The sequence below is a fragment of the Rhea pennata genome, chromosome 5 (genome assembly GCF_028389875.1).
Source record: "Rhea pennata isolate bPtePen1 chromosome 5, bPtePen1.pri, whole genome shotgun sequence".
In the NCBI taxonomy this organism is placed as follows: Eukaryota; Metazoa; Chordata; class Aves; order Rheiformes; family Rheidae; genus Rhea; species Rhea pennata.
In genome coordinates this window covers 28812331-28838418 of record NC_084667.1, presented here as the reverse complement: position 1 = coordinate 28838418, position 26088 = coordinate 28812331, and the positions used below count along the sequence as shown (strand labels likewise).

The 26088-nt window shown below is 34.4% G+C and overlaps 1 protein-coding gene across 2 annotated transcripts in view; it reads right to left on the bottom strand.

Moving 5' to 3' along the window:
• Nucleotides 1-23767: 23767 nt before the first annotated feature.
• Nucleotides 23768-26088, bottom strand: part of METTL15 (methyltransferase 15, mitochondrial 12S rRNA N4-cytidine) — an 88562-nt gene continuing 86241 nt past the window's right edge. For both annotated transcript variants that reach the window (XM_062576493.1, XM_062576494.1), the window contains exon 6: nt 23768-25011. In XM_062576493.1, the coding sequence (XP_062432477.1) occupies nt 24566-25011 (446 nt within the window). In that variant the 3' untranslated portion in view covers nt 23768-24565. The remainder of the gene's footprint in view (nt 25012-26088) is intronic.

Below are 26088 nucleotides of genomic sequence, written 5' to 3'. Positions count from 1 at the left end.
ATACTTTTTTTGAATCAGCAAAATTGTGTGCAAGTTTCTTGGAGCTTGTTTTTCTTTAAGGAAAATATCAATACACTTCTCAATTTATGTATTTCTAAGGCTAAAAATGTTACCAGAATGAAACCAGATCTCCCAATAGATCTGGTTAGACAGAACAGATCTGATAGACAGCATCTGTAATTTATTCTCTGTTTTATAGAATACTATGTTGCCAAAATAAATTGTATAGAATCTCATACCAAGACATTTTTTCAGGGAGAATGCTGTGAATAAGTTAGCACATGGGCTCTGAAGAATTTACGTGAAGGCACATTTGTGCCTTAATAACTACCTTTGTGACAATGTACATTTTTTCATCAGCACAATTACCACAACACCATAGATTAAATTTCCCCTATAATTTTGGTGTTTCTTTTAAACACAAATCTAAAACAACAGATTAAAAAACAGATGCCCATCAGAAATTAAATGATTAATTTTCCTCAGTTTTGCTAGTAATAAGTAGGCAGGAGGTGTACAGCTGCATCTATATGAAGTTATCAAATTTGGGAGTACAATTTTATTCTTTTTCCTTCAAAATCATATTCACCTACCTGATTTTATTTTGTGACTGAGGAATAACACATGGTTAAACAATAGGATAGCAATATTTAAAACTGTAGGCTTCGGAAATCAGTAGTGTAACAACAACTTGCATAGGATTAACAAATTTTTTAAGCATCTGACTGCCTGATTGTATTTCAGAGGTTTTCTTACTGTGTCAATGTGGTGCATGAGTTATCATCATCCTTCTCATGAAAAATCAGAATAGTTTTGTTTCAGAGCATTCTAAGCTTAACAACCAGCATGTGCCCAGCAACACGCAGCTTAAAAAGATGGTCAAAAAGCTATCTTCTTCTTTCTCTCACCCACAAAATAGCAAGTTCAACTTGTCCATTATGAGATTATTCTAGTAGTACAGTAAGAAGTATATTGATGTCAAGGATCAGAAGGCACAACCGTTTCCTAGTACTATTTCCTATCAAGATGTTGGTTGTTATTTCAGATGGTCCTTTTACAACAAATTCTATACATCAACATATCTTTATCTCACTGGCCTGCTAAACAATGCTTTTTTGGAAAAAAGCAATCTATTTTTCAAGTAACAGATGGATAAACAGATGGGTGGAAAAGTCCACTGAACAGTGTGTTGGCTGCCTGTCATTCTCTGTATGATAGCCAATAAATATCATATGGATTAAGCCTGTAAACTAACATGTCCCTATTTAAGGAATTCTTTCAGAATGGCAAAGGTTCGCTTGCCAATACCTGTATAAACAAAATGCCACTTTGGATAAGATAAATTTTTGCAAGGTGACCAAGCCCCTAAGCACAGCTTGTTTTAAGATTATTAATCAAAAGCAAACAGGAAAGGAAGCAGTAAGGTGTGTACGTTTTTACAGATTATCTATGAGAAAGTACCTTTTGCACACCTGGACAAATTCCTGGAAAGAACTTACTTCAGTATGTTTACATTTAGGACAAAGATTTCATACTGCTTACATCTCTTTTCATGTGCATTTTACTTTTTTTTTTCCAGGCTTGCATAAAGGAAAAGTATTTAATTCAGCAGTCAATCATAAGATACCTATTCAAATCAGAACAACAGTAAAATAAAAGATTCTATCCCCCTTTGAGACATTCTCCCTATTTTGGGCTAACAAAATCACAATAACACAACAGCATGAAATTGCACATTTGCTAGCAGTTAGGCCTTTCTTGCCTGACATATCACATGTTCTTGCATTACAAATGATTACAATTTGCCTGTCTGGTTGTGAGGTATAGAAGGTTCCTGTTTTCTTTTGGGTATTTATCAGCACAGATAAGAGGGTGTAAAAGGCTAATTCCTTCACTTTCAAGCTACTGTATAATATTCACTGAGTAATTCCTGGTTCTTCTGCTGAGAGAGCACAGATAATTTTTATTTTCTTGTTCAAAAAAATCTGTTACTGATTTTGCAGCTACAGAGAGAACATTTCCAGTCCCAGTTCCACAGGCTGAAAATGAAATGGAGAGAGATTAAATAATTTCCACAGATTGCACTGAAAAGTCTACCATGAAAAGGAGTTCAGCTCTCCAGAGGCTTCAATGCCTTCATCACAAGGGAACCTTATTCCTGAATTTTTAAAGAAAACAGAAAAGCAAATATACAGAGTGAATAATGACATATGAATTTAATTATTAAAATTGTTTCACTTTCAATAAATTTTTAGGGGTACTATAAATTTGCTGATTTTCAAAATTTTTTTTTAAAAAACAGTATTCCTTAAAAGAAAATACACTTGCTGAGACAATAAATCAATCATAAAATAATTAGGTGTGAAAAAATACAAAATAATATAAAAAGGAAAAAAAATAATTATGACAATGTAGTCTAATAGCTCAATACCAAAAGATGAGTTAATTTTGTATAAAAGTTTCTTAAAATTAATTGTCTTGCAATAACAAAACATCACTAGAAATATTTCACAACACTATCAGACATAAATATGTGGATGCATGCAGCAGAAGGGTATGTTACAAGTTGAAACTGGTTGTAATATGGGCAAAAAAGAAAAAAAAAGAAAGAAAAACAGATATCTGTTAGAAAAAAGATTTGGTCTATGAAAGACACAGTGAAGATAAGCCTGAAATACAAGAGTAAATTCTGCTATGTGAAAATACTAGTATAGAGATCTTTGCCCTTACATAACATCTTTTTAAGAGTAGCTCCAAATCTTGTAAAGAAGTTAAATAAAACTTCATACTAAATTAATTAATTGATATTATTAGTTAATATTATTTCACTTATAGGGAAGACAGTTCTCTGGCTAATGTGATATAATAGGAAAGAAACCGATATACAGTCATGACATTCCTCTTTAAAAAACAAACCACCCCTCTGCCCCAAAAACCTTCATCAGTTTATTCCCCAAAGCACGTGTGTAAAGAGAACTGCAAAATGATCACAGGCAGATGCAAGCTTCAGTGTTTTTCCTGTATACTGCACTGTAGAGTCTAGATAAGGCAAGACTCTCAGGAGTATAGAAGCAATGAGGATGTAAACTACTTAAAGGACAACACATTCCTGTCACCTACAGATCGAAAGCATGTAACAAAACATAACATGCTGAAGTGACATAATGAGGAAAATACAAATCTTGCAAGAGATTTCAGCTTAGCATGGATCCTAGTTTGCTACAGGAGGTAGTTCTAAGCAAAGATAGGGGACAAGATAAAATTGGGGCAACCTGCTGTGCAAGATTAGACAAATATATGAGGTGCTGAGTCCTTAGTATGATTCAATTAGTTGATGCCTTCTTTGAAAGTATCTCCGAAACCTGTGAATAAATATACTTTCCATCTCCAGAGTCTTCCGTAAGAGGTACTAGTACAGTCAGTAAAACCATAATGCTGAGTGGCCCTAAATTCAATATGATAACATTAGCCCAGAAGTAGGGTATGTAATCTATGTACCCCGAAATAGGTAAGTTAAGTTTTTGAACAGCCAGTTATCTTTCTTCCAGCCTCTCTGGGCATGAGACACTTATTTGTGAACTTACCTGGATTCAGTCTTGCCTAGGGCTGCAGAATTCCTGAATGGTTGGTTCAACTTTCTTAGGCACTACAGCAGCCTTTTGAGTGACTGCATATCTCTAGTTCATACTGAAGGGGTGAATTCAAAGCAGAATATTCTCTTTTAGTGGAATATTACATGGCTATGTATCTTGCTGTACACTTAGTCATCCCTGCATGTGTGAATAAGCCCTCCTCTGAAAGAGCTTCTCTAGTCTAGGCATATTCCTGAATGTTACTATGATTGACAGAATCTGTCAGAAACCGTAAGGAGATTTTTGCCTTCTTTTTCTTAATTTATATTTAACAGCAGAGAGTATAATCTTTTAAAGAACAAAAAACGTTAATAAAAGCATTAAAAAATAATTGACTTAAAGAAAAAAGTAATTTTTTTTACTCCTCAAAATGCTCACTTGTGTTTTATCCAGCATCTCCAGATGCTTGAGTTCATATGCTTGAAACTTGAGTTTCATATGTTTTACCAAATGGCTTTTTGTCCCACTCCTGATTTTTTTTTTTTTTTAACACAGAAGCCTTATTCCAAAAATAACTAAATAATTCTGTGAAAACTTAGATTAAAATTAAATGAAGCTTAGATGTAAAACCGAAGTAATTTTTACTCTTTGGCTGGCTGATCTCTACAGTCTTAGGCATTCCTGTATCTCAGTTATTTAAGGAAATTCAAAATTCTAAAAATCTGTCAGGATCCAAGATTTCAAAGTATCATTATATAGTAAAAATGTACTGAATATGAGCAACACAAATCAAGCAAGTGTTCTCAGCATCCTAGGTATGTAGAAACTGAAAGCTACTGCTTTCTGGGTATTTTAGCATCTCAGCAGGAAGTACCATGGAATAACAGCCAAAGCAATGAAGCAAGTAATTGCACATACAGAAGTAAATACAAATAGTAAAAGATTATTGCCCTCCCTTTCATACCCTTCTCTTCCTATTTTGCTTCTTTACTGTTTGTTTTGTTCTCAATATCTAAGTTAAAATCAGACTTACTATTCTCAATCATCTGGAAGATTTTAGTCACTGCACACTTGACTGTCAATCTTGCTTTCCCAACATGCAGTGTATACATTTTAGCAGTTAGGTACATCCATTTTCCTTTCCTCTTTAGCTTTTGGCCTTATGCACCTTAATCATGTGATCAGTTATCCAGCAGATTTGACTGAGATCATCAGTAACTCCAGATACATTCCTCTGGCAGGAGATATTACATTATTATATGAGTTTATGCAATCTTCAGCTGTGTTTACCCATGAAATGACTTAACCAGACACAGGGGGATTCCCCTGAAACAGCCACAGTAGATTGCTAAAACCAGATTTCCTCCTTACTGCCAAAAGAGGACCATCTCCAGAGGTTCCATGTGCTTCATTAGTCCCTTGATGGCTGGTATATGCTCTATTAAGCATCTATATATAATATAAATATATATACAAATGTATACCCGCACAAATATATATCAACACTGAGCTACAGCTGACTAACTAACTCTAGAATGAGACTGGAGCACATCCAAGATGATCTACCTCTCTATGACTACATGGCTCTTGTAGACAGTTTCAGCTTCAGACCATCCACAGCTTCCAAGTGGTACACCTTCTCATTAGGACTGTGGGCCATCTTGTCTGTGGAGAAAAGTGCAGACGAGTTACAAAGGAGCAACTAGATAATGTACAGCCACATCCCTGGGACATAACACAGACATAACCTGATGCTTCTAATACAAAGTGTGCTCATGTGTTTTGCCCCTCAGACATCAAATCTAGGTTGCCACAGAGAAAACTTTGATAGCATGCCAGCGGTAAAAGCTGGAATATTTGTCTTTTAAAGCCTGCTTTAAAATGTGGTATAGAACTAGCTCTATCAGTGCCTTGCCAAGATGAAGGAGAGTCTTATTATTTTAATGATCATAAGAAATTCATATTATAAGTGTGTGTCATCTTTTGGAAAAACAAACCAACCTAAAAAATGAGGCTATCATCATTTTATTACTGATGTTGGAATATTAATATTGTATTTAGATCATGAAGTTTTGAGTCTCCTAACAGCAACAGTCAAGCTAGAGATAGTAAAGAACTGATCAGTATCTTCTTTTTAGTTACAGGGTCCAACATCTAATCTCTAAAGTGACACTAACCCCAAAGTAGTTTTATTTTTTTAATCACTGCTCTTTTTCTTTCTTTTCTTTTCTTTATGTTAAGCCATTTAACCTATTTTTCTAGGACGGGAACTTGCAGCAAAATAGGTTTAAGCACGTGAATTATATGGCTGATACAAAGTTTCATTTTTCTTATTTAAAATCTTGGTGATTCACATTAAATTACTCTTTTTCAAATATCTTTGTTCACAGAGTAAAAACAAAAGTTAACAAAATTCCAGAAAACACTGTCTGCTATTCAAGCACCTAAAGACGAAGATAAGAGTATACAGGAATTTTCAAGGTATTTAATTCCTGCTATTTTTTTTTCATTTTCTGTATACAAAACAATTTCTGAGATCTGGTTCTTCCTGCATGCTGCTTCAGTTTACTAGTTTTAATCAGAAATGCTGAAAAATCATGAATGAAAGGCTTATTTCAGAGTGTTTCTGGACTCATTTAAAGTGCAAATGAATGTAAAGAGAAAAAAAAACCCATCCCATATAATCCTCAGATGAATTTTTTTGCACTGAGAGCTTCAACAGAAACTCTGCACTTTGAGGTGTTTTTTTTTAAGCTGAATCTCTAAAACTTTTCAGACCGACTTTTCAATATATTAAGTGGTTTAAACAAAATTGCCATTTTAAGAATTGAAACTAATATCACAAGAACTTTATAACTTGGTCTTCCCATATTTCTCCCTTAATAAACCCCTCCCAAGCCTCCAAGCTATGATTCAGAAAGAGAAGAATAGTTCAGGGGTAACTGTATGGTGTAAGCCTTGAGTCTTGCACGCTTCATGGAAGGAGTTGGTGTATCATTAAGTAATAGAGAAGGAAAGAATAATCGGTATGAGCCAAGAGAGGACAAAGGCTGCATTTTTGATGTGTGACTCAATGCACTCTTCAGCAGCCAGAGTTGTACACAAACAGCTCCCTGCAGGATCAAAAGAAGTGTGGTCTTTAGACAGCAGAACATGGAACTTTACAAAGTTACACAATTACTTTGGTAATTTACAACAACCCAGAATGTTTCTCCGTGGCATCACTCACGTGTAAATATGAGACTCACTCACAGACTAAATTACACAACCCCAGAGAGAATTCAACAACAATCAGGGTCTCCTTGCTACTTTTCTATGCTATATATACTGCAAAAACTGAACTATATAAACCAAACCACCCTCACCCTCAGAGATAACAGAAACATATTTTAAAGTATTACTGATGAAAAACTGGAGATGAGTAACTTCATTTGCCATCATAATTGTCTTTTTACTTCCACAAGTTCATTCTGTTCCCTGTATTCATATACATACCTCATTTCCTCAAACAATGGCCATGTAATATAACAGTAGAAATACTGATGTAATTAATGTTCTTTTTGAACAGTATCACAGATGGGAAATACCAGTTGTCTTCCCAAGAAAGTCAATGTGAAAACGGGTTACCAAAATTATCTGAAAAAAAAACAGAAGAGAGTAGAGACAAAGTAGGTGACTTCACCAACATTTTCCACCTCCAACTTTTTGTAAAATAGATGCAAGTATCAGAGCTCAATTAAATAGCATCCACACAACCAAGTGGCCTAAAATGAGAAATGGAGAAGTTCTTTCAGTTCATTCTGCTTCCAGTACAGAATAATTTCTTCCATGATAATTGTTATTTCTCTATCAAATTTAATTTTAAATATCTTGGCAAAGACGCGTCTACACTTTCATTAGAAAATCTCCTGTCTTAACCTAAAGTTTTCCATTAAAACTACCCTTATATTTTAATCCATCTATTCACGTTCTTCCTTCAAATCATCCTCAAACTCTTCTTTCTTGCTCTTTGCACCTTTCAAGTACTTATACTCAAATATCACTTGTTAGCCAAGCACTCAATGTACAGATGAAAGATTATTGTAGTAAATGGATTAGCAAGTGCACTGTTATTGATGTTCACATTTGATAATTTAGAATCTGGTATCTGGTGACTGAAGAAGTGCTTCTTAAAATAATACACTTCATCTTTGTACCTTTTTTTTTTTTTTTAGGTTTTTTAGGTTTTTGTCCCCCATTTTTTCAGGTTATGCTTTCAGTTGAGAATTTTGTATAATGCTATCAGCCTAAGGCAGTAAGATACAAAGACAAGATTTTGGTGAGATATAGAGCAAGAAATCATATTCAGAGAACATGTGATAAATGGTAGACATAGGACTGCACTGTATTTATGCAAATGACTTGGTGACATATGCAGATAATGTATGATCTGTACTCACGCTTACATATATACGATATTCCCTTCATTAGCCTGCCATCCTCTTGAAGCAAAAGGTCATATATTGCTAAATATCATAGGGAAGGGCATGCTAATTAATGGAGCATGAATTCTTTTAATATAAATGTGTACACACACATATACACCCTACAAATATGTGTGTATATAAACAACTAATTCTGTTATAACAGTGCAACTATATAAACTTTGTGCTGGTAAAGGTATGTAGAAGTAGAGATGTGTAGAGGTAAAGCAATGATAGTAGAATTTGACCCTACAGCATAAGACCTTAGATGCAAACAAATTCATAGCCTTCAGGAATCATTTGCCATTGTATTGCTCTTCATATTATCATTAATATTTGTGGAAAATGTAAGTTTGCTCTAACCTCCACCACAGCTGGTCCAAATTTTGAAGAAAAATAAAATGGAGATGAAAAATAGCTCAAACCCCATTCATTTCTTTCTATATTTCATTTTAGGATAAAGAAAGAAAAGCAGAAATTTCATTGCTTCAACTTGAAAACCCAGAAAAGATTTGCTTGTTTTCAAATACACAATCTATTTCATTTTTTAAAATAATTTTGGCTGAAAATGCTTATTATTTTCCAACAGACATCATTTTAAAGAGGTGCAATATTTTCACTAGGTGTAAGGTAGTTTCAGGCAAGCTGTACATTATTTCAGTGACATCAAGAGCAGGGAGGGATAGGATTTGCACAGGGGAAAGACAAAAGATGAGAAGAAATTCAGAATACTTCAGAAAAGTATTGAGTACTTCAGTATTGGTAAACAGTAACAGGAAGACACTACCAGGTCAAAGCTGTTCTAAGGTGAGATATTTATCCCTTCAGTCCACACCTAAAGATTCAACATCAATTAGGAACTACAGAGGTAATTAACACCATTTCAAAGGAATTTCAATAGTTTGCAATTCATTGCCTAATTGGTACTTCATTCAACAGAAGGTATTTAATAGTTACATAAAACAGAATTTTACTAGAAATGTGGTGTTGTTTTCTTTTATAGACTGAGTAGCATGCTGACAAAGACCATGTTAGAACTCTGATCCCATTTTGAGATTATGCTGTTGCAATGGCAACTTTGGAGCTGGAACTATGTTGTAATTATACTAATAAAAGCTTTGTTTTCAGACAGTTCTCTATATGTATGCCATTAGAATGCTAATAATTTATAAGTAATTTTATATTTATAAATATGTAAATCTATACATATTTATGATTGACTTTTTCCTGACCATAAATTACTAAAAGCTATGACTATCAGTTCAATTAAAAACAGGAAGTGCAACAGAAGTCTCCTCTTCTCACTAGCACTGGAAAGCAAGGGAATTAATAATAGTCTATTTACCGTTTCAGTTGAGTTGAAGCTCTGGTGTTCAGCATTTCGGCAAAAGCCAAGCAAGTTATGAAATACGGATTTAGCCATCTAACTTTTAGCATCCATACTCAAACATTTCAGTTTAACTGACTTGCCTCCAGCCAGCCAGAGAGGCAGGCACTCAGCTGGGAATAGACCTTGAGGTCTTGGCTGGCCGTCCTACCCTCTAAGCACTGCAGTCTAGTTAGCAAGAAACTTGCTTTCATATTAATCAATATACAATTAAACAGCAATTTCATGATAAACTGCAATACTGCGTTCTCAGTTTAGGTCTTTGGTAATGCCAGGTAATTAGTTAACTGTGTAGCACAGATAAATTACATAACTTATCTGTTAACTTTAATCCTATGGAATAAACTGTACCACCTTCAGGAACGGCTTGCTTTTTTATACGTTTTTTCTTGATCTGAGAACAGCATTTCCATTTTGATAAGACAATGAGCCTCATTATAACGTACTGGAAATATTTAAGCCAGATGGAGTGTTATTAATGGAGAGACAAGGACACATTTATACAGGCAGGGAAATCATAACTCTATTTTTAAAAACAGACTTAATCCACTCAGATAAGTATACCTTCCTTCAGCACTACATAAAGCAATCTGCAGAAATAGGTGATAATACTGTTAACTTTAAGCCCTGGAAAAGCTTAAATAAAGAAAACAAGACATAATTAATGGAACATGTTGTGTTTTGCTCTCCACCAAGATGATAAAAGAAAACAATAGTATATTTTTGCAAAAAAAGTTAAACCCTCACATGAACTAATCTGCAAGAAAAGAAATCTTTCCCTAAACAGCCACTTAGGTTAAAAGGAAGGAAATTACACAATTGAATTATAAAGCTGTAGGGCTTGTATTTATATTAAAAAGGAAAATGAAAGGAACCAATCACCCACTCTTTGTCTTCTGTGGATGATATTACTTATTATTTCCTTTGAAGACACTAAACAGGCAAAATTAAATTCTTCTATTAATGAGTAAGTGTTGCCTGTTGGGAAGAAGAGCAGTGACTTCTCCATGGCTGTTCACATTGGCTAATCTTCATTCACTGCATAGGGTTAAACATCCTGAATGACCAATATCCAACAAAAACTTAATCTGAAAAAATACTAGCTAAATTTAAGCTCTCAAACATTTTTAATTCTGTGATGAGTGAAGTTTCCTAGAGAAATACACATTCTTCCCTTTTCTAATTTATTGTTCACAAAATACATTTTTTTTTTTGTTTGTCAGAATTGCTGTGACTTGACAAATACAGCTGGCAAAGTTTATTTCGCTAAACCTACCCGAACTGTTGGATGCTACTTGAATATGAACAAATTATCGTCCAGCTATAAAGAGCACTGAATATAATAAAATGCATCTAGAAATACCAGGCAGGTATTTATCATCAGTTATTAATTTGTGCAGAGAGGTCACGAGTCCTATTAAAAAAGCTACATTGACTGTAACAGGGTCTTCTATTTACTTCGCAGACAACTCAGGTGCGAAACAATAATGAACAAAATACCCACCAGCGTCTGATTTACATTTCGCAAGCAAAATGGCAGAAATAGTTACTACAGGAAGAATGCTGTTTGATTCTGGAGGAGCAAAGTGCTATCCCTCCCGTGAGTGAAGTTCTCCATCTTCTCTTTTCGGTGAGGATACCGAACAAGGGTGGTGCCCCCCGTCCGCTGCCTGCCACCTTGGCTTGCTTTGCACCACAAGGCAGTGCCCTTGGCTCCCAGCGGCTTGAGCGAGAGCTGCAAGTTCTGGATGCTCTGGAGCACCTTTTGCGTTGTTCAGTCTTTCTGACTACTTACCCTCCATACACAGAAGACAATTCACACGCACCTCATGGAAGAAGCACTTGGGCACAAATACATCGGTTCACACAGACACTTAACTTGTCACAGAAACCTCAGAATAGCAGCTCCCCCAACAGTGACGTAAGCAAAAGGCTGTTCCTGCTGATATATAAGAAAAAGCAAGTATAAACTAGATCATAAACTGGGTTGTGGAAATTCTTTTATCTAAACCATTTTCAATGTAAAATTTAGTTTGATTTAAATAGCTAGAAAACAGACTTTAATTTAAAGAGTCATAAAACGTACATGGAAATGTGATTTTTCATTAAGCAAAATTAAACTCCTAGAACTGAAATTTCTCAGCCAAAGTTTTATTTGGATATGTTGCCTAATTCGTCAGAGTACCTACCTACTTTTCTTCACATATATTGGTAGGGCTAAAGCTACATTTCTCAGATATACTGAATTCAAATATCATACTGCATCTTTGGATAAGTAGTGCAATCACAGGGAGCCTAAAACACAGAAAAGAAAGAGGTCATAGAAAAAAACACACATGGTAAATAAATTATATTAAATAATGTATTTAAATATTAAATAATATGCTCATTTCTGCACATGCATGCACACACACTTCATAAACTCCTGGTTGAACATCAGAAAGAATTTCCTATGTGCATTTAATTAGAGTCTGAATATTTTATACATATCCTGATTATTTGGAACATTTCCAAAATATTAGGAACACAATTAAATGTATATATGAAATATTGCACATTTTTGAAACAAGGATCTTCATGTTACCTTTTCTGCATAGTGATCCTTGTCATGGTCCACTGGCCAAACTGTCCAGGGGAGCTGTATCATTTGTCTACTATTGTAACTTGTACAGCTTGTTATAATGGTAAAAGCCATTGAAGCTGAGGGCTTTCATCCATCCACAACCCTAGTTATTTTTTTTAAGCTAGAGGCTAAATCCTTTAAAGAGATTTTGATATATCTTAAAGATCTGTACTTCGTCCCTTAGAAACAGCTTTTTAATTAACGTATTTATTTATTGATGAGAGTCGATGATAGGAAAGAAGCAAAGATAATAAGGAAATCATACTTTCCCAGCCTATTAACCTCTGCTATTCAATGACCTACCAAAAACCCCTTTCATTTTCTTTTTTTCTGTGTCTAGACAGATAAGGCAACATGTTTTACATTCGGCACAGAGGAGAAATAAACATCCTTGCCAGCTAAACTTCTGCAGAAAATGAGTCCACAGATCAATAGATCTGTGTATTTACAGACATCTGCCACAGATGACGAATCTCCAGTATGTTAAACTCAGAATAAATGACATACAGTTGTTGGCAAGCTGCTGGAGATATTACCATTTCCCAGGAAAGAGTTCAGGAGTCTAAAACTCTAACCTCGCTGGACTAAAAACCCACACTATTTGCCAAAATAGTACTTGTCAACCTTTTCCTGAATTAATTTAACATTGCTTTACTGGTGTGCTCCACTAGTGCTCATAACATACTAAGTAATTCTAGAGAGAAAGATAATGTAAAAAAAAGTTATAAAAAGACATTCACAAATATTGCAAAGAAAAGTTAAAGTTGTAACATGCTCTGGCATTTAATGACAGTTTTACATGCTTGTAAGTGAGCTAACATGGCATTAAGTAAAATATCATGGATAAGAACCCAAGCTACTGTGGACTCAAGTTAGTACACTCAAGAAAAGGATAGAGAGACAGAACAGTTGTTTTGTCCCCAAAGCAATATAGTCATTTTAACATGCTATCAAACTAATACATTTTGCTCAGCAAGGATCAATAGCTCTGGTTTAAAAAAAACTGCTTTAATTTCCAGAATGAATGTGTCATATGTACAGGTATTATGCACAGGTATGCTAGCTATTAAAATCAACTCATATTAAGTCATTACAAACTGTGTGCGGATAAGCCAATTCTTTGCTCTGAGTGAAATCATACCAAAGTCTCGACTCTCCTTTGATGTAAAACCTGTGCTTTCTATTAAGCATTCAGGCATTTAACAACTATTCATACCTGCATACAGCTTAACTGAGATAAAGAATGACATTTTTACGCTGTTCCTCCTTCTTGCCATAAAAGGCCATCACACCATACACTGCCAAGGCAACCAGTCAACTACAATTCCCTTTGCTCAGGGTCCCTACTGAACTCTGAGAAGGAAGCAGTAGCTCTGAGGGAATGCTAACAGAGCTAATAATAAAGGCAGCAACCACTAATGTACTGAGCACTAGTCACACATTCTTACATTTCTCGAGTTTTCTCACAGTGACACTTTAATACCTGCTCCTATTCCAGCAGCCATCGTCTCCTAGATATCAATCCAAAACCTCCCCTAGCGATGAAGCCGATCCTGCCAGACCCCATGAGACGCTAGCCCGTTCCCAGCAGTCCCAGCATTCTCAGCACCTCGGATGCTCTGCAGTATTTTCTGGCCTGCAAAGCCCAAAGCATTCACTAGACATGTTTTGCATACATACAAGCATGTTTTAGCTGTTGCTTGGATGAGTATGTACAGACTATATGATGGAATGACAGTTACAGGCATGTATTTTACAGAGATGCATCTTAGTTCATTAAACAACTTGCATAAAATGGCATACAAGAAACAATATAGATTTTTGCTCATTTTAAAGTTGTTTGGCCCATTTTAAAGGCTGTTTTGGAAAACTTCAAGCTGTTGTATTTAACACTGGGTCAGACTCCATATATTTGCTAGCTGCCAACCAGCCTAATCTGATTTAGGGAAAGAATGGAAACATCTCATGCAACTTGAATTGTATTTAGATTTTAATCACTTAAAGTGATATTGCTGAAGAACTATCTTTTAAACTAAACACTTCTCCCCGCTGCAGAGGATACCCCCCACACTCAACCTGCCCCAACAAAGTCATGTGCACTATTCTTCTCCTTGAGAATAAAATGATTCTCCCTTTCCAATAATAAACCTCAATCTATACTGAGGGTTAGACAAAGGCCACTTTACACACTCACCAATTATATTGCAAATTGCTTGAGTCTCAGCAAGAAGAGACGCAGTCTCTTGATATCACTGCACAATGCTTTTAGATGTTGGTCAACAGTCAGACCCATCGCATACCCCATCCCAGTGCCCTGCCGCACACAAGGCATTAGAGAGGCAGGCACTCTAAACCCAGTATATGACAGGATTGCTTGAGAAGGTCCTAGGATTTTTACTTTTAAATCAATGAAGGTAAAGATGCATTTAATCCTGTATTAATTGCTGGGAAATAAAGCGTTATTTCATGCACTTGTTTGCAAGTTCAGTGTTTAGTTAGAGAATTCACATCATATTGTTTCAAAATACTCATGTAAGGCTCATTCTGCTTTTTTATTCATAGACTTTTGAACTTGCTTCATACGTTGGCTAGTACTATGCCCTGATAAAGAAAGGCCATGTAGCAGCAATGCCACAGAAACAGATCTGACCGTGACAAATAGTGACTCAGAAGGGAAGTGACTGAAATTATAACCTTTCCCTTGAAACTGAAACAAGCTGGATATCTCACTCTTCAACTTGCAAAATGAGAGGAAGGCAGCACATGTTTTCCATTGCACAGTGAGAACAAGAACTAAAGACCAAGATACTAAAGATAAAGGTAATTTTAAGTAGCCCACACAAGGTTTTACTACAAAACCATTCCCTAGGGCCTGCATGAACATCCCAGAGAAATGACGGTCCTACTTCTCCATAACTCAAAACTAGTCTCTTTGGGGATGCTGAAAGTCCCACTATTGGGTTCTTCATCTATGGTGGTCAGAAGATGGCTATGATGCCAGAAAATTAAGTTGGTTTACACCAGACCAGTTTAAACTGAGATTTTCCAAGCACAAAGGTTCAATTAGAAAGTTTTTGACCTCATGAATTGCAAAAGCGTAAAATACTGTCTTATTATCTCTTTGGGGCATCTCGGGTGGGCAAAGGGCACTCATCATTTGATCAGACTGCTTTCAAAATAGCTTAAATACTTAGTCAATGCTGAAAATAACCAGAGGCAGAACAAACAAACTAACAATGAACCTCAAAGAGCTTAGTGAATCATTAACACTCTTGTTTAGGCAAGTTGCCTCACATAAACAAAAAACATTCTTATGGAAACATATTAACTCTGGCTACTGAGACTAATGGAATTGCTCACTGGGAAAGACTATTTACAAAATTGTATTTATAAATAATTTTGAATCATGAATTCAGTTCAATCCACTGGGTTATAAAGCATAAGAAACACTTTCAAGGATCCATTCTGAAAGTTTCAAGTTTAAAAGAGATTTGTGTATTACAGACAGTGTAAAAACTTTGTGTGTTGAATATGACATGATTATTACACACATACCACACGTATACTGTGCAATGGTACTGGTACTCCTCTTCTTCCACTTCAAATCAATGACATAAAATTTTCTTAACTGTGTAATGACAGGGATTCCTGTATACTAAAGGCAAATGACAATTAATACAAAAAATCAATACAAAAAAGTTTGGCTCAGAATTCAGTTTGGAAAACATTTAGAAGAATAGCTATATTATATTATATTCTCAAATTCTGTGCATTAATTTAAAAATAAAGACATCTGATTCCTGTCTATTGTACTCCTAAGATGGTAACAAGAATTGTTTTGTAGCTTAATAGCAGGCAAAGTTCAACAAAAGCTAGATAATTGTGTGAACAATTGAAAAAACAGGAAGATCTCAAATGGACCAGAGCCAGTAATCCATGTAGGAAAGACCACTCACATTGTATATAGGTGTGTAATTGAATACCCTGATTTGTTCTATGCATTTACTTTATTACATAGTTCCCTAACCATTTCAATAAACGGTTAATTAACAGTATCCTTCAGTAACAGACTCAGTACAAATCAGTAACACGAAAGAACAAGGGAAGGCAAACACAGTGACAAACTGCAGAACCATCTTCTTCCAGTTTGCCACACATGCACTTTGTAGAATGGTAAAAGCAGTAGAGGAGCAAGAAAGAAAACAGCTGAAAATAGCCAAGTACCCAGATAAAACAGCAATCCCTAAAGTATTACATTTAATTTCTACCAATGCCAAACCAAAGCATTCAAAAATCAGAAGTGAGGCTCCAAAAATGATAAGCTTATCTGAAGAGATGACAGAAAGGACAAGAAAAAAAAATGAAAAGATCACCTAAGGGCTCATAGAAAAGATAAGGAGTCCCAAGTCACATGATTTTCTCCACAGTTATGGAAAAGGCTGAAAAGTGACTTAAATATTTTAGGAAAGCCTAGACTCTCATGCCTATGAGAAAATTTGGAACACCATTAATTACATGGGTAATGAGCATTGTTAACACTAAATCTGAGGCATTGACTTGAATATGAAAACATTTCCTAATTTTTTGTAAGGAAAATAAATAAAAAAAATATACTAGCATAGACTTCACTTAGAGAAAAGAAACTCTGACTTATACATAGGTATTTTATAGTCATGTATTAAGAGGAACAAAAGCTGAATGCATGGTGAGAAGAGCTTATTATTCTATACGGGTACAAGAAGTGACAGGAAGTTAGGCCATTTAACACATGATATATAAGGGGGAAGTGATAGTCAATGGTTTTATTCAGTAGCCGGTGTTAAATCTGTACTCCTAACGCAAACAACGAATTACTTCAAAGACGACATGATGACAGAAGTCAAAGTGACTAGATCTACATTTCCTCATCAAGAATAAAAAATGAAAAAAGCATTGTTTTCTCAGTACTTGGATTATGTTTGATAAAGGGAATCAACTACCTTTTCTAAGGAAAACTAAATGCTTTACATTTCTTACAAGAAACCTACTCATATGAAACAGAATCCTGAAAACTAACCAACAGTTTTAACCATGGAAGTGGCTAAAGAGCAAACAAGAATATTTTTATCTCTGCTGAACTACTGAACTATTGCAAAATGTGGTATTTACACAGCAGGATTGTGCTCCCATTGGGATATAATTGGAACTGTCACTGTATTAAATTCATTCATTAATTATTTTTCATATCTCAAAGAAAAATGTTGACTGCTGCTTGTTCCAGGAAAATTTCACTTAATTTTAAAGGAACAGGAGCTCACCCCAAATGAGAGAAAGAGAGAGAGAAAAAAAAAAATCAAATTCAGACAGTAACTAGAAAACAACCCTGCAATCAGCTTGTAATATGTTCTTTTCCACATCACTAAAGCTCTGTTAATAAAGCATTAGCTAATATGTCAATGCTCTAAAAAGTAAATTATTGCAACATTCTAAGGGAAGGCTCAGATTCTAATCTACATCAGTCATCACACTGTATCAGCAACAGTAGTGCTTCTACTCAGGTGTGCAGGGTGCAGTCCAACACTGCTATGTTTACCTAAGACCTACACACCAAAAATTGGCAGGGGCCTGGTGTGAAAGCTAGTGTGACACATCCCTCCTTTTCTATCTTAATTACTTCAGTTTTGGGATACAATTAACTGCTGTACAACCATAAAACATGGTATGTGTCAAGCTCATTTAATTAATCTCCCAATTTATAAGTCTGCAACATCTAATTTTTTTAATAAATTGATTGTGATCAATGGTGACAACTGCAGTACACGTGCAGTTTAGGTCTTGATCCTGCATTTCTGAAATCAGTGGAAGACTTTTATTAGCTTTAATTGCAACAGCAGTAGCAAATCCTTTCCTCTCAAATAACTTTTCTCACACTTTCCTGCCCTCTCCAACACATTCTTTGTACGCAGATTTAGTACCAAGGATTTTTTGAAGTCTTCTTAACCTTAGTCTTCTGAAACCCTTTGTTGCCATTATTAAACCATTGTGAATATTCTGTATTTACTAGTGGATCTACCTCTACACTAACTTTGTTAATTCAGCATTATCTTATTTCTAACTGCCTGGCCTGCCCCATACTCAGTGGATGTAAGACTACTAGGCTTATCTCCACCCATCTCTCATTAACTACCAAGATTTCTACTTCAATTTCTAACAGGACTTTGAGAAACAGGACATTTAGAAATAACATGTGCTTACAACAAAGCTATTTCCAAAAGTAAAGGTTGTTTGATTAGGCTCTCAGACTGTGCATGTATGAACATGCATGTGTGCACCAGGAGCACTGTATTACAAAACAGTTTTACATAGATACCTTCATTTTCAGATACCTATCAGTCAGGACTGCCAATTCTCCATTATTTCGGTTCTTTGCAAAATCTGTAAGACATGTTTCTATGCATAAAATTGCTTTGATTTTTTAAAAAAGGAGAAAAACATACAATTTTCAGAAAGTGTGTAGAAATCTATGTAAAATTTAAAAATGCATAAAATACAGTTTAAAATAATAAAAAGAGATTTTCTAGCCTAAATTGTGGATTACTAAGTTATTATTAAGCTTCCATACATTTTAGTGCACAAGTTGTGGCAGTATGCTTCAAGATCATTTCATTATTTTGCTGTTGTTACCAACTTACAATACAGTTACTAACGTTATGTTGTTAATATTATTAATGCAACCACAGGTAATAAATAATGCTAATAACAGCATAAGCCTAGCAGTGACTTATACTGAGTTCTGCTGTATGTCCTGTGCAGTCAAGCCAAAACTGTAAGGTAGATCACACTTCCTTTGCCACAAGCACATGCATAAACTCCAGCTAATGTGACTTCTAAACAAATGAGAGTGGAATACTCTAAAACTTACGTTTTTACTCAGGTATTCTACCATGGATGAATTCTAAGATGCGATTTATAGAAAGTCATTTATTTCAGTATCTGTCATATACTCTAGCATTTGCTGTTTATTATAGAGATTTGTCCACCAAAGCAGAAAGCATGTCTTTCACGCATGTTAACAAAAACATGAAATACATTTGCCACTGTTACTTCTACAGAAACAGCACTCAATAACTAGAATTTGTACGCATACATATAGTATCCTACATATTTACAGAATAAATTTTATTCTTTATTCTATATGTTTTAACTTACAGTTTTAGGATTCTTGCTATCCACATTAGTTTTCCTATCTTTTGAATTAGATAATCTTGATTGAAGTATTTCCAGATGAGAAAATGACTCACCCTTTTGTAGTCTTTGTTCTTTTAAGATTCCAGTTAGAATAATTCAAAACAACCACTGACAGGTAAAAGAAGTTATCCATATGTTTTTGACTGGTATCTTCATGTCGACAATAAACATACTGTTACTATAATCATATGCAGGTGCATTGGGAAAGGAACAAAGCATAGATATTCCCAAGACAGATAGAGGGAGCTACATCTCCAGTTTTACTCTTCAAAGAGGTGTATATAAACAAGGTGTCAAGTTTAAATTTGCAATCCTAAAAGTAAAAAAAAAAAAATAATCTCTGCTTGTTTTTGATTATTATAACCAATCCAAGCAGGTTTTAAAAACACATCAACAAAATCTAATTTGTCTAAAAATCAAGGTGCAATGAAAAAGTTTTATTTCTTTCTATAAATATGTCTACATTGGTACAGTAAGAAATCCAGGCAAGCAACAATTTACTAAGTTTTTTCAGCTTAGACTTCTTGTGAACAAATATTTTCCCCTTCTCTTGCTTTAGTTATGTAATAGCAATATTAGAAAACATGGTATGTCATCATATGTCATCAGTGAAATATGTCAAAAGAAAGAAAATCATTGAAAGCTGTACTTTTTAATAAAGTTGGGTGGACAGGTATTATAATTTCCCAAGCCTCTTTCTCTCATTCATACTGGTGTAATTTCACATTAGAATTCAAAAAGACAAACACAATTCTAACTGCATGGAAGACAGAGTGGAAAAAAAAGCATATAGGCATGGATTTAGAAGCATCCATGTCTTCCCGTTATTACCCGTGATTACGCATTAGAAACTATGCTTGGCGTTCAGGTATGGGGAATGAGCTACCATCCTGCCAGTTACCCAGAACAGCAAAAAAATAGGCAATAAAGAAAACCTAACAGAACACTGCATCTACGTATATGTAATTTTGTTAACGATGGATGTTAACTTACTCAACCGCACTATAAAAGGGACTTTTTTCTAAAGTTGTTGTTCAACTTTAGAGCTTATTTCTTACTTTTTAATTAAACATAGTTTTCTCTTCTGTCTTCCACAGTGGCTGGGAAGAGAGAAAGGGGAGGAATTGTTCTACATTCATTTAAAGTATTTACAAGATTCACTATAGAACTGCAGTTTTTAATTAATCCAGGAAAGTCTACTTTAATTCCAGCATACCTCAGGTGCAGAAAGATCTACACATTGAAAAAATTATAAATATAGTGGCACATTACTTCGTTAGAGATTAGTTTTAAGTGTTATATGCAGAAAAATAAATGCACGCCTACATAGAGAGACTCCCATAGTCTACTGAGTAGTCTCTGTAATCTGAGTGTAAATGGTCCTACTTCTACTAAAGGAGTTTGTCTAGAGATATTATGGAGCATGGGAAAAAACAGGGCTGAACCATTTATTAATCTTGCTGAAGGTAAGGATGTTAAGTGGGTTGACAGCAACTAATTCGTCTGTGAGTTCATTACTTTCCTGTTCATTTGAATTCCTCTCATTCTTCACAAGCACTTTTATACAGTGGTATTCAAAACAATGAGCCAAGATCAATGTCTGAGTTATTTTAAAACTTAAACTAATCAAATAAAATCAACAACAATCTGTATCTAAGACTGCTTGTTGAAATCATCCCACACGTGCACCATCACCCTTACCTCAGGGCACATTTTCTCATGCTTCCTCCCCCATAGTGGTGCGCTCTTTAGAGTATAAACTCTCCAATTATAACCAAGTCTTTTCCAACATAAAGAAGAATATTGTAGCCATTACTGTAAGGTGTTAGTAATAAATAATAGAAATACTACTATAGAAAGCAATACACAAAAAGTTTTATACAATATTTGCTACCAGAAGGTAACCATTTGCTAATAGTGTTTACTGAAATAACATTTCTACTACATTAGGAATCCTCTCCTTCAAGCCACCATATGTGAAAATACTTTTGTAGAGCTATACAAATGCTGACATTTTAAATAAGAATTTTTCTCAAATGGTGTTCTCTGTATGTTACTCCAGAAGACTCATATTATTTTACACATTTGTAATAGATTTTTTAAAAAAATCAATGAAAATGGTATCAATTAGTTATATTATTGAAAACATAACACATGATTAGGCCTTTATATTCCAGAAAAAAAAAAGAAACTTTAATTTTCTTTAGGCAACAATAGTGAAGCAATACTAATAGCTGCTGACAGGCCCTCATACACTTCAATAGGCTTTAAATACAGCTAATTGCTTTACTTTAAAATGGTATTTTTAAAAAGGATATTATTTTTACTATAAAAACCTTTCTTACGGTATAACAGTGCATAATCTTCATGTAATTATTCTATGTATTCTACTACTGTCTACCATAAGTGACCTCTTGTCCAGATAGGTACTTCAGCATGCAAAAATAACACTTCACTTTTTCTTAGATTACCCAATTAAATCAAGTTTTTATAACATTTCAATATAAAGCATGCTTACAAGGTACAGAAATACTCACATAGCTGACTTCTGATCCTTTTCTTAATTTTTCAACATCCTTTAGAAGTACTGATGTGAAAAAATATGATGTACTCTAGCAATATGCTCTGTACATCAAAATTGTTTTGGCAACAGCCACAACTATTCCCTGATATTCTTCTCTTACATATCTCAAGTTTCTCTTCTTCCTGTCGTGTTTAACAGCACAGTATTGCCATATTTCTTGTAAACGTGGGCTACGGTCTTTTTCCTTAGATACATTATCTCATGTTTGGCTGTATTAAAATGAACATCACTTAGGTTGAATGGCAACATTCTAGAAATAACATTCAATTTGTATGTTGATAGCATGATTTGGTTTTCAGCGAGACTATAATGTTCATCAGATAGTGTCTCCTTCACAAATAACATTTTTGATTGTGGCAAAAATGTTTAATTCTACTAACGTGTCATACATACCATGTTAGGGAAGTTTAACATATTATGTTTATAGCTGCATTTTGAAAAGAATGTAAAGATCTTACATTCTTCACCTAACACAACTTCACCTACTAAATGAAAATGAAACACTTAATGGATACAAGAAGACATTGACCAATGATAAACAGAAGTTTTTCTGGGAAAAATGGAAACTTCTGCTTTCAAAGAGCAGTTAAGCCCCATGCACTCTCTGTATCACCAGTTCAAAGCCGAAAGTAGAGAGACCCTGAGAGGAATGAAACGGATCATCTACCGAGAAGCGCCCAACAACTGATGCCCTGCCATGGTTGTAGAACTCACAACAAACAGGTAAGGAACTGACAACAGGAATATAGTATCAAATCTTGGCAACGAGCGTATGAAATTGTACCTTTGAAATTAGATGGGAGGAGTGTGGTTTTTAAACACAGTTTTAAGCATAAGGAATTTGGAATAATAAGGAATACTTTCATATAACTTCTGGGATATAGATACTTACCTGCTTCTATTGATACTCTTTTCCTGATGTGTATCCCTGAATAACCCATAACACTGCATTATAACTCTAAGCTATTGTACACGCACAATTTTTTCAACTACAATTGAAGAACATTTCAATATGATACTTTAACCAAAAATAACTTTAGCTATTTATATTTAATGTTTGGATGAAAAAATGTCTATTGAAGGTACAGTTTGTTGTCTCTAAGATGTCAACAATAAATAATATTATTTGAAGTGAAACGTTGTATTTAATATTTAATAGCACATATAATGAAAATAGGAAAAAATATTGAAATTTCAGAAAATATGAAGTGCCCATCATATTCAGCTGTTATTTCAGACTAGTGATGCATGTCATGATGTATATACCTAAGAATACCACCAACATTAGATAGCTTAGCTTTACCAAGGAATTATACAATATTCAGATACTTCTGTACAGCATATATTATAGATGGGGAAACTAAATTTCAACTTGTTAATGTCTTATAATTCAAACAACTCCAGTGAAGTAATCATATTTACATCAACATAAGGAGGATGTTCAATGAAAATCAACTCTGAAATTACCCAGTTTTCTTTCACAAGCTAGTGTAGTAATCATTTAACTCAGAGTCAGAAATTGCATTTTCTTATTCTACCAGCCAAGCTCCAGGTTTACCAGAAATGAAATCCTGCTACAGATTTGATTATCTAAATATTTTTTTTCTTTTTCTTCTGAAGAGATGAGTCAGAGCTCAAAGACGTTGAAACTCATGTTATTTGGGGGTCATCCTTAAGATAACAAAGCATTGGTCTTGTAAGATAGAATACAAACTCTGAGCAAAATCCATTTAATATTAATTAGCTCTATCAAAAAAAACCCCAAATTACAATTTATACCAGTTAGAATAGCATCTAAATAGGAACCTGGTGTTACAGTGGGCCACTCAGAAATAATTACTACTTACCTAAGTAGCAACTCTTAATAAACCGTCACCAGCAAATGAGAACACTGCACAAGACCCACAAAACTCCCCTTTTGATGGTTTAATTATAACTGAATCAACACATACAGGATCTATGCACAGAAGTTAAAGTCACAGGAATAGATCTATATTATCTACTACAAACTTTCCTTCAATTGTTGCTGTTTTTAGTGTCTGCATACAAATGGTGATTTTTTTAAGCATCTTTTCTTTCCCCAAAATACATTCATTATTTAGATGCCATAAGCACTATATAACTAGTTGATCACTTAGATAAGGTAAATATTTACTAATTAACAGAGGTAAAATATACAAATTATTGGATAAAATATTAGATATTGGTATTAATTTATTTAAGAACTAGCTCTTGGAATATTCCTACAATAGGGAGATAGAATTTTACATATTGTGAATTCTTAGGTTACTTTAAACTTACTCCAGACTAAATTAGCCATTTGATTTAGTTGTGCTAAATCAATCCCTGTAAAAATGTGCATCTCAATCAGCTACTCAATTTAGACTGTTAATGTCCAAGTTCTGTGTTAAATCTAAAGGAAATACTGTAAATACACTGTAAATACTGTAAATGTTCTTTTTAAGATGATGTCTTTTTGGTATAATCATTAACATTCTCTCATCTACCTATATTTTACCTTTTCATGCCCTGTTTATAACACTACATTCCAAGTAAAAAGAGGCACAAAAGAAAGAAAGAAATATTTTACAACAGCCTTTTTTTTTTTTTTTTTTTTTTTTTTTTCATTTTCTTTTTAATCTGATACTATCCATCCAGTTATCTTTCTGGAAAATGAAATTACACAATTTTATTATCAAACATTTTGTTTTAAAGCTTAATAGCGGCTCTTAACTTGGCAGACCTCCCTCTTGGGTTTGTTTGAATATCCTTGGCCTGCGGTGTGAGAACTTTTTTCTGTATAAAATTCCACTTTGAGTTGGATTTTCCACAGGGAAGTTCTTCTGTGTCTTCTTCTTTGGAACAATTTTTTAGACTTTGTCTTATCTTCTGCCTTGAGCCAAGATTGTACTTTTCTGTCATGTCTATTCCATGAAGAAATCGTTTGATGATACGATCTTCTAGTGAATGGAAAGAAAGGGCTACAAGTCGACCTCCAGGTTTTAGAAACTTCTCAGCTGTCTTCAGCCCCATAAAGAGTTCATGGAGCTCATCATTTACAAATATTCGCAGCCCTTGGAAAGTTTTAGTAGCAACATGTGTAGGTCTCTGAAGCAAGTCTTTTCGCGCATACAACGTTGATGCTGGAAAAGCACCTGTCAAATTTTAAAAGGTATAACATTAATATTTTCTTATTCCTATACTGCTAACCAGATATTGATCCACTCATGCAGGATTACTTTAAACAAAAGTATACTTACGACTGAACCCAGAGTAGTGAACTTCCTTCTTTATAAAACATTTTTATTGCCTGCTCTGAATTCTGAAAGTAAACCCTAATAAACTGAGCTGGCTTAAGTTGGGTGTTGCTTTTTCCTAGGACCATTCATAGAAATTGCTTCCTCAAATGCTTCACAAAGCTAAAATGCAAAACAATAGTTGAAACTGTAAAGGGGAAAAAAGGGAGATGGGCTAGATAAATCCTGTGCCTTACAACTCAGAATAGACAATGATAGTTCAAGTATTTCTTAGCTGTGGTTGGTATTTCGCTCTTGAGGCAAAAAAAAATTATATATAATGTATGATGGAGGTGTAAATTTGAAATGCTGCCTTCTAGATTATTATGCATTAATTCAGAGGCAGGTAAGATCAATAGAATTCTTACTAGGTGATAAATACTTTTCAATTAATTACTTAAAGCTTAAAAGAGGCCTCTTTGCGTGGGTATAAACATTGTTTACCTCTTTGTCTTCCTTCCTTCAAATGCTTACAAAAATATTTTGAGAAATTTACAAAATGCAATTGACACAGTTGCTCTCCTGCAGGTCTATACAGCAGAAAGTGTCAGGGTATGAATTTGTTGGAAAAAAAAAATCACATCTGACACCTGAGTATATTTTTGAACTTTACAGAAGTTATTGGTTTCTTGAGAGGAGAAACTACTGTTTTTGTGAAAGATTTCATATCACAAACTTATTTCTTGCTTTTTGCAAGCCTACAATTAAAATACTGAAACTGTATCTCACCCTTCTACCCCCCTTCCAAAACCAAGTCCATCCCTTTGTTTTCACTTACTGAAAATAGAAAAAACTAGAAAGAAGTACTGTTCTTTTACAAAATATTAGCTACTAGGAAGTTACCTGATTAGAAAACAGAAAGTGTTTTTTCAATTCTGTGTTATTTTATTAGCTTTACACTGGCACTTCCTTTCTCCTGCCATTTGCTGAAAATTT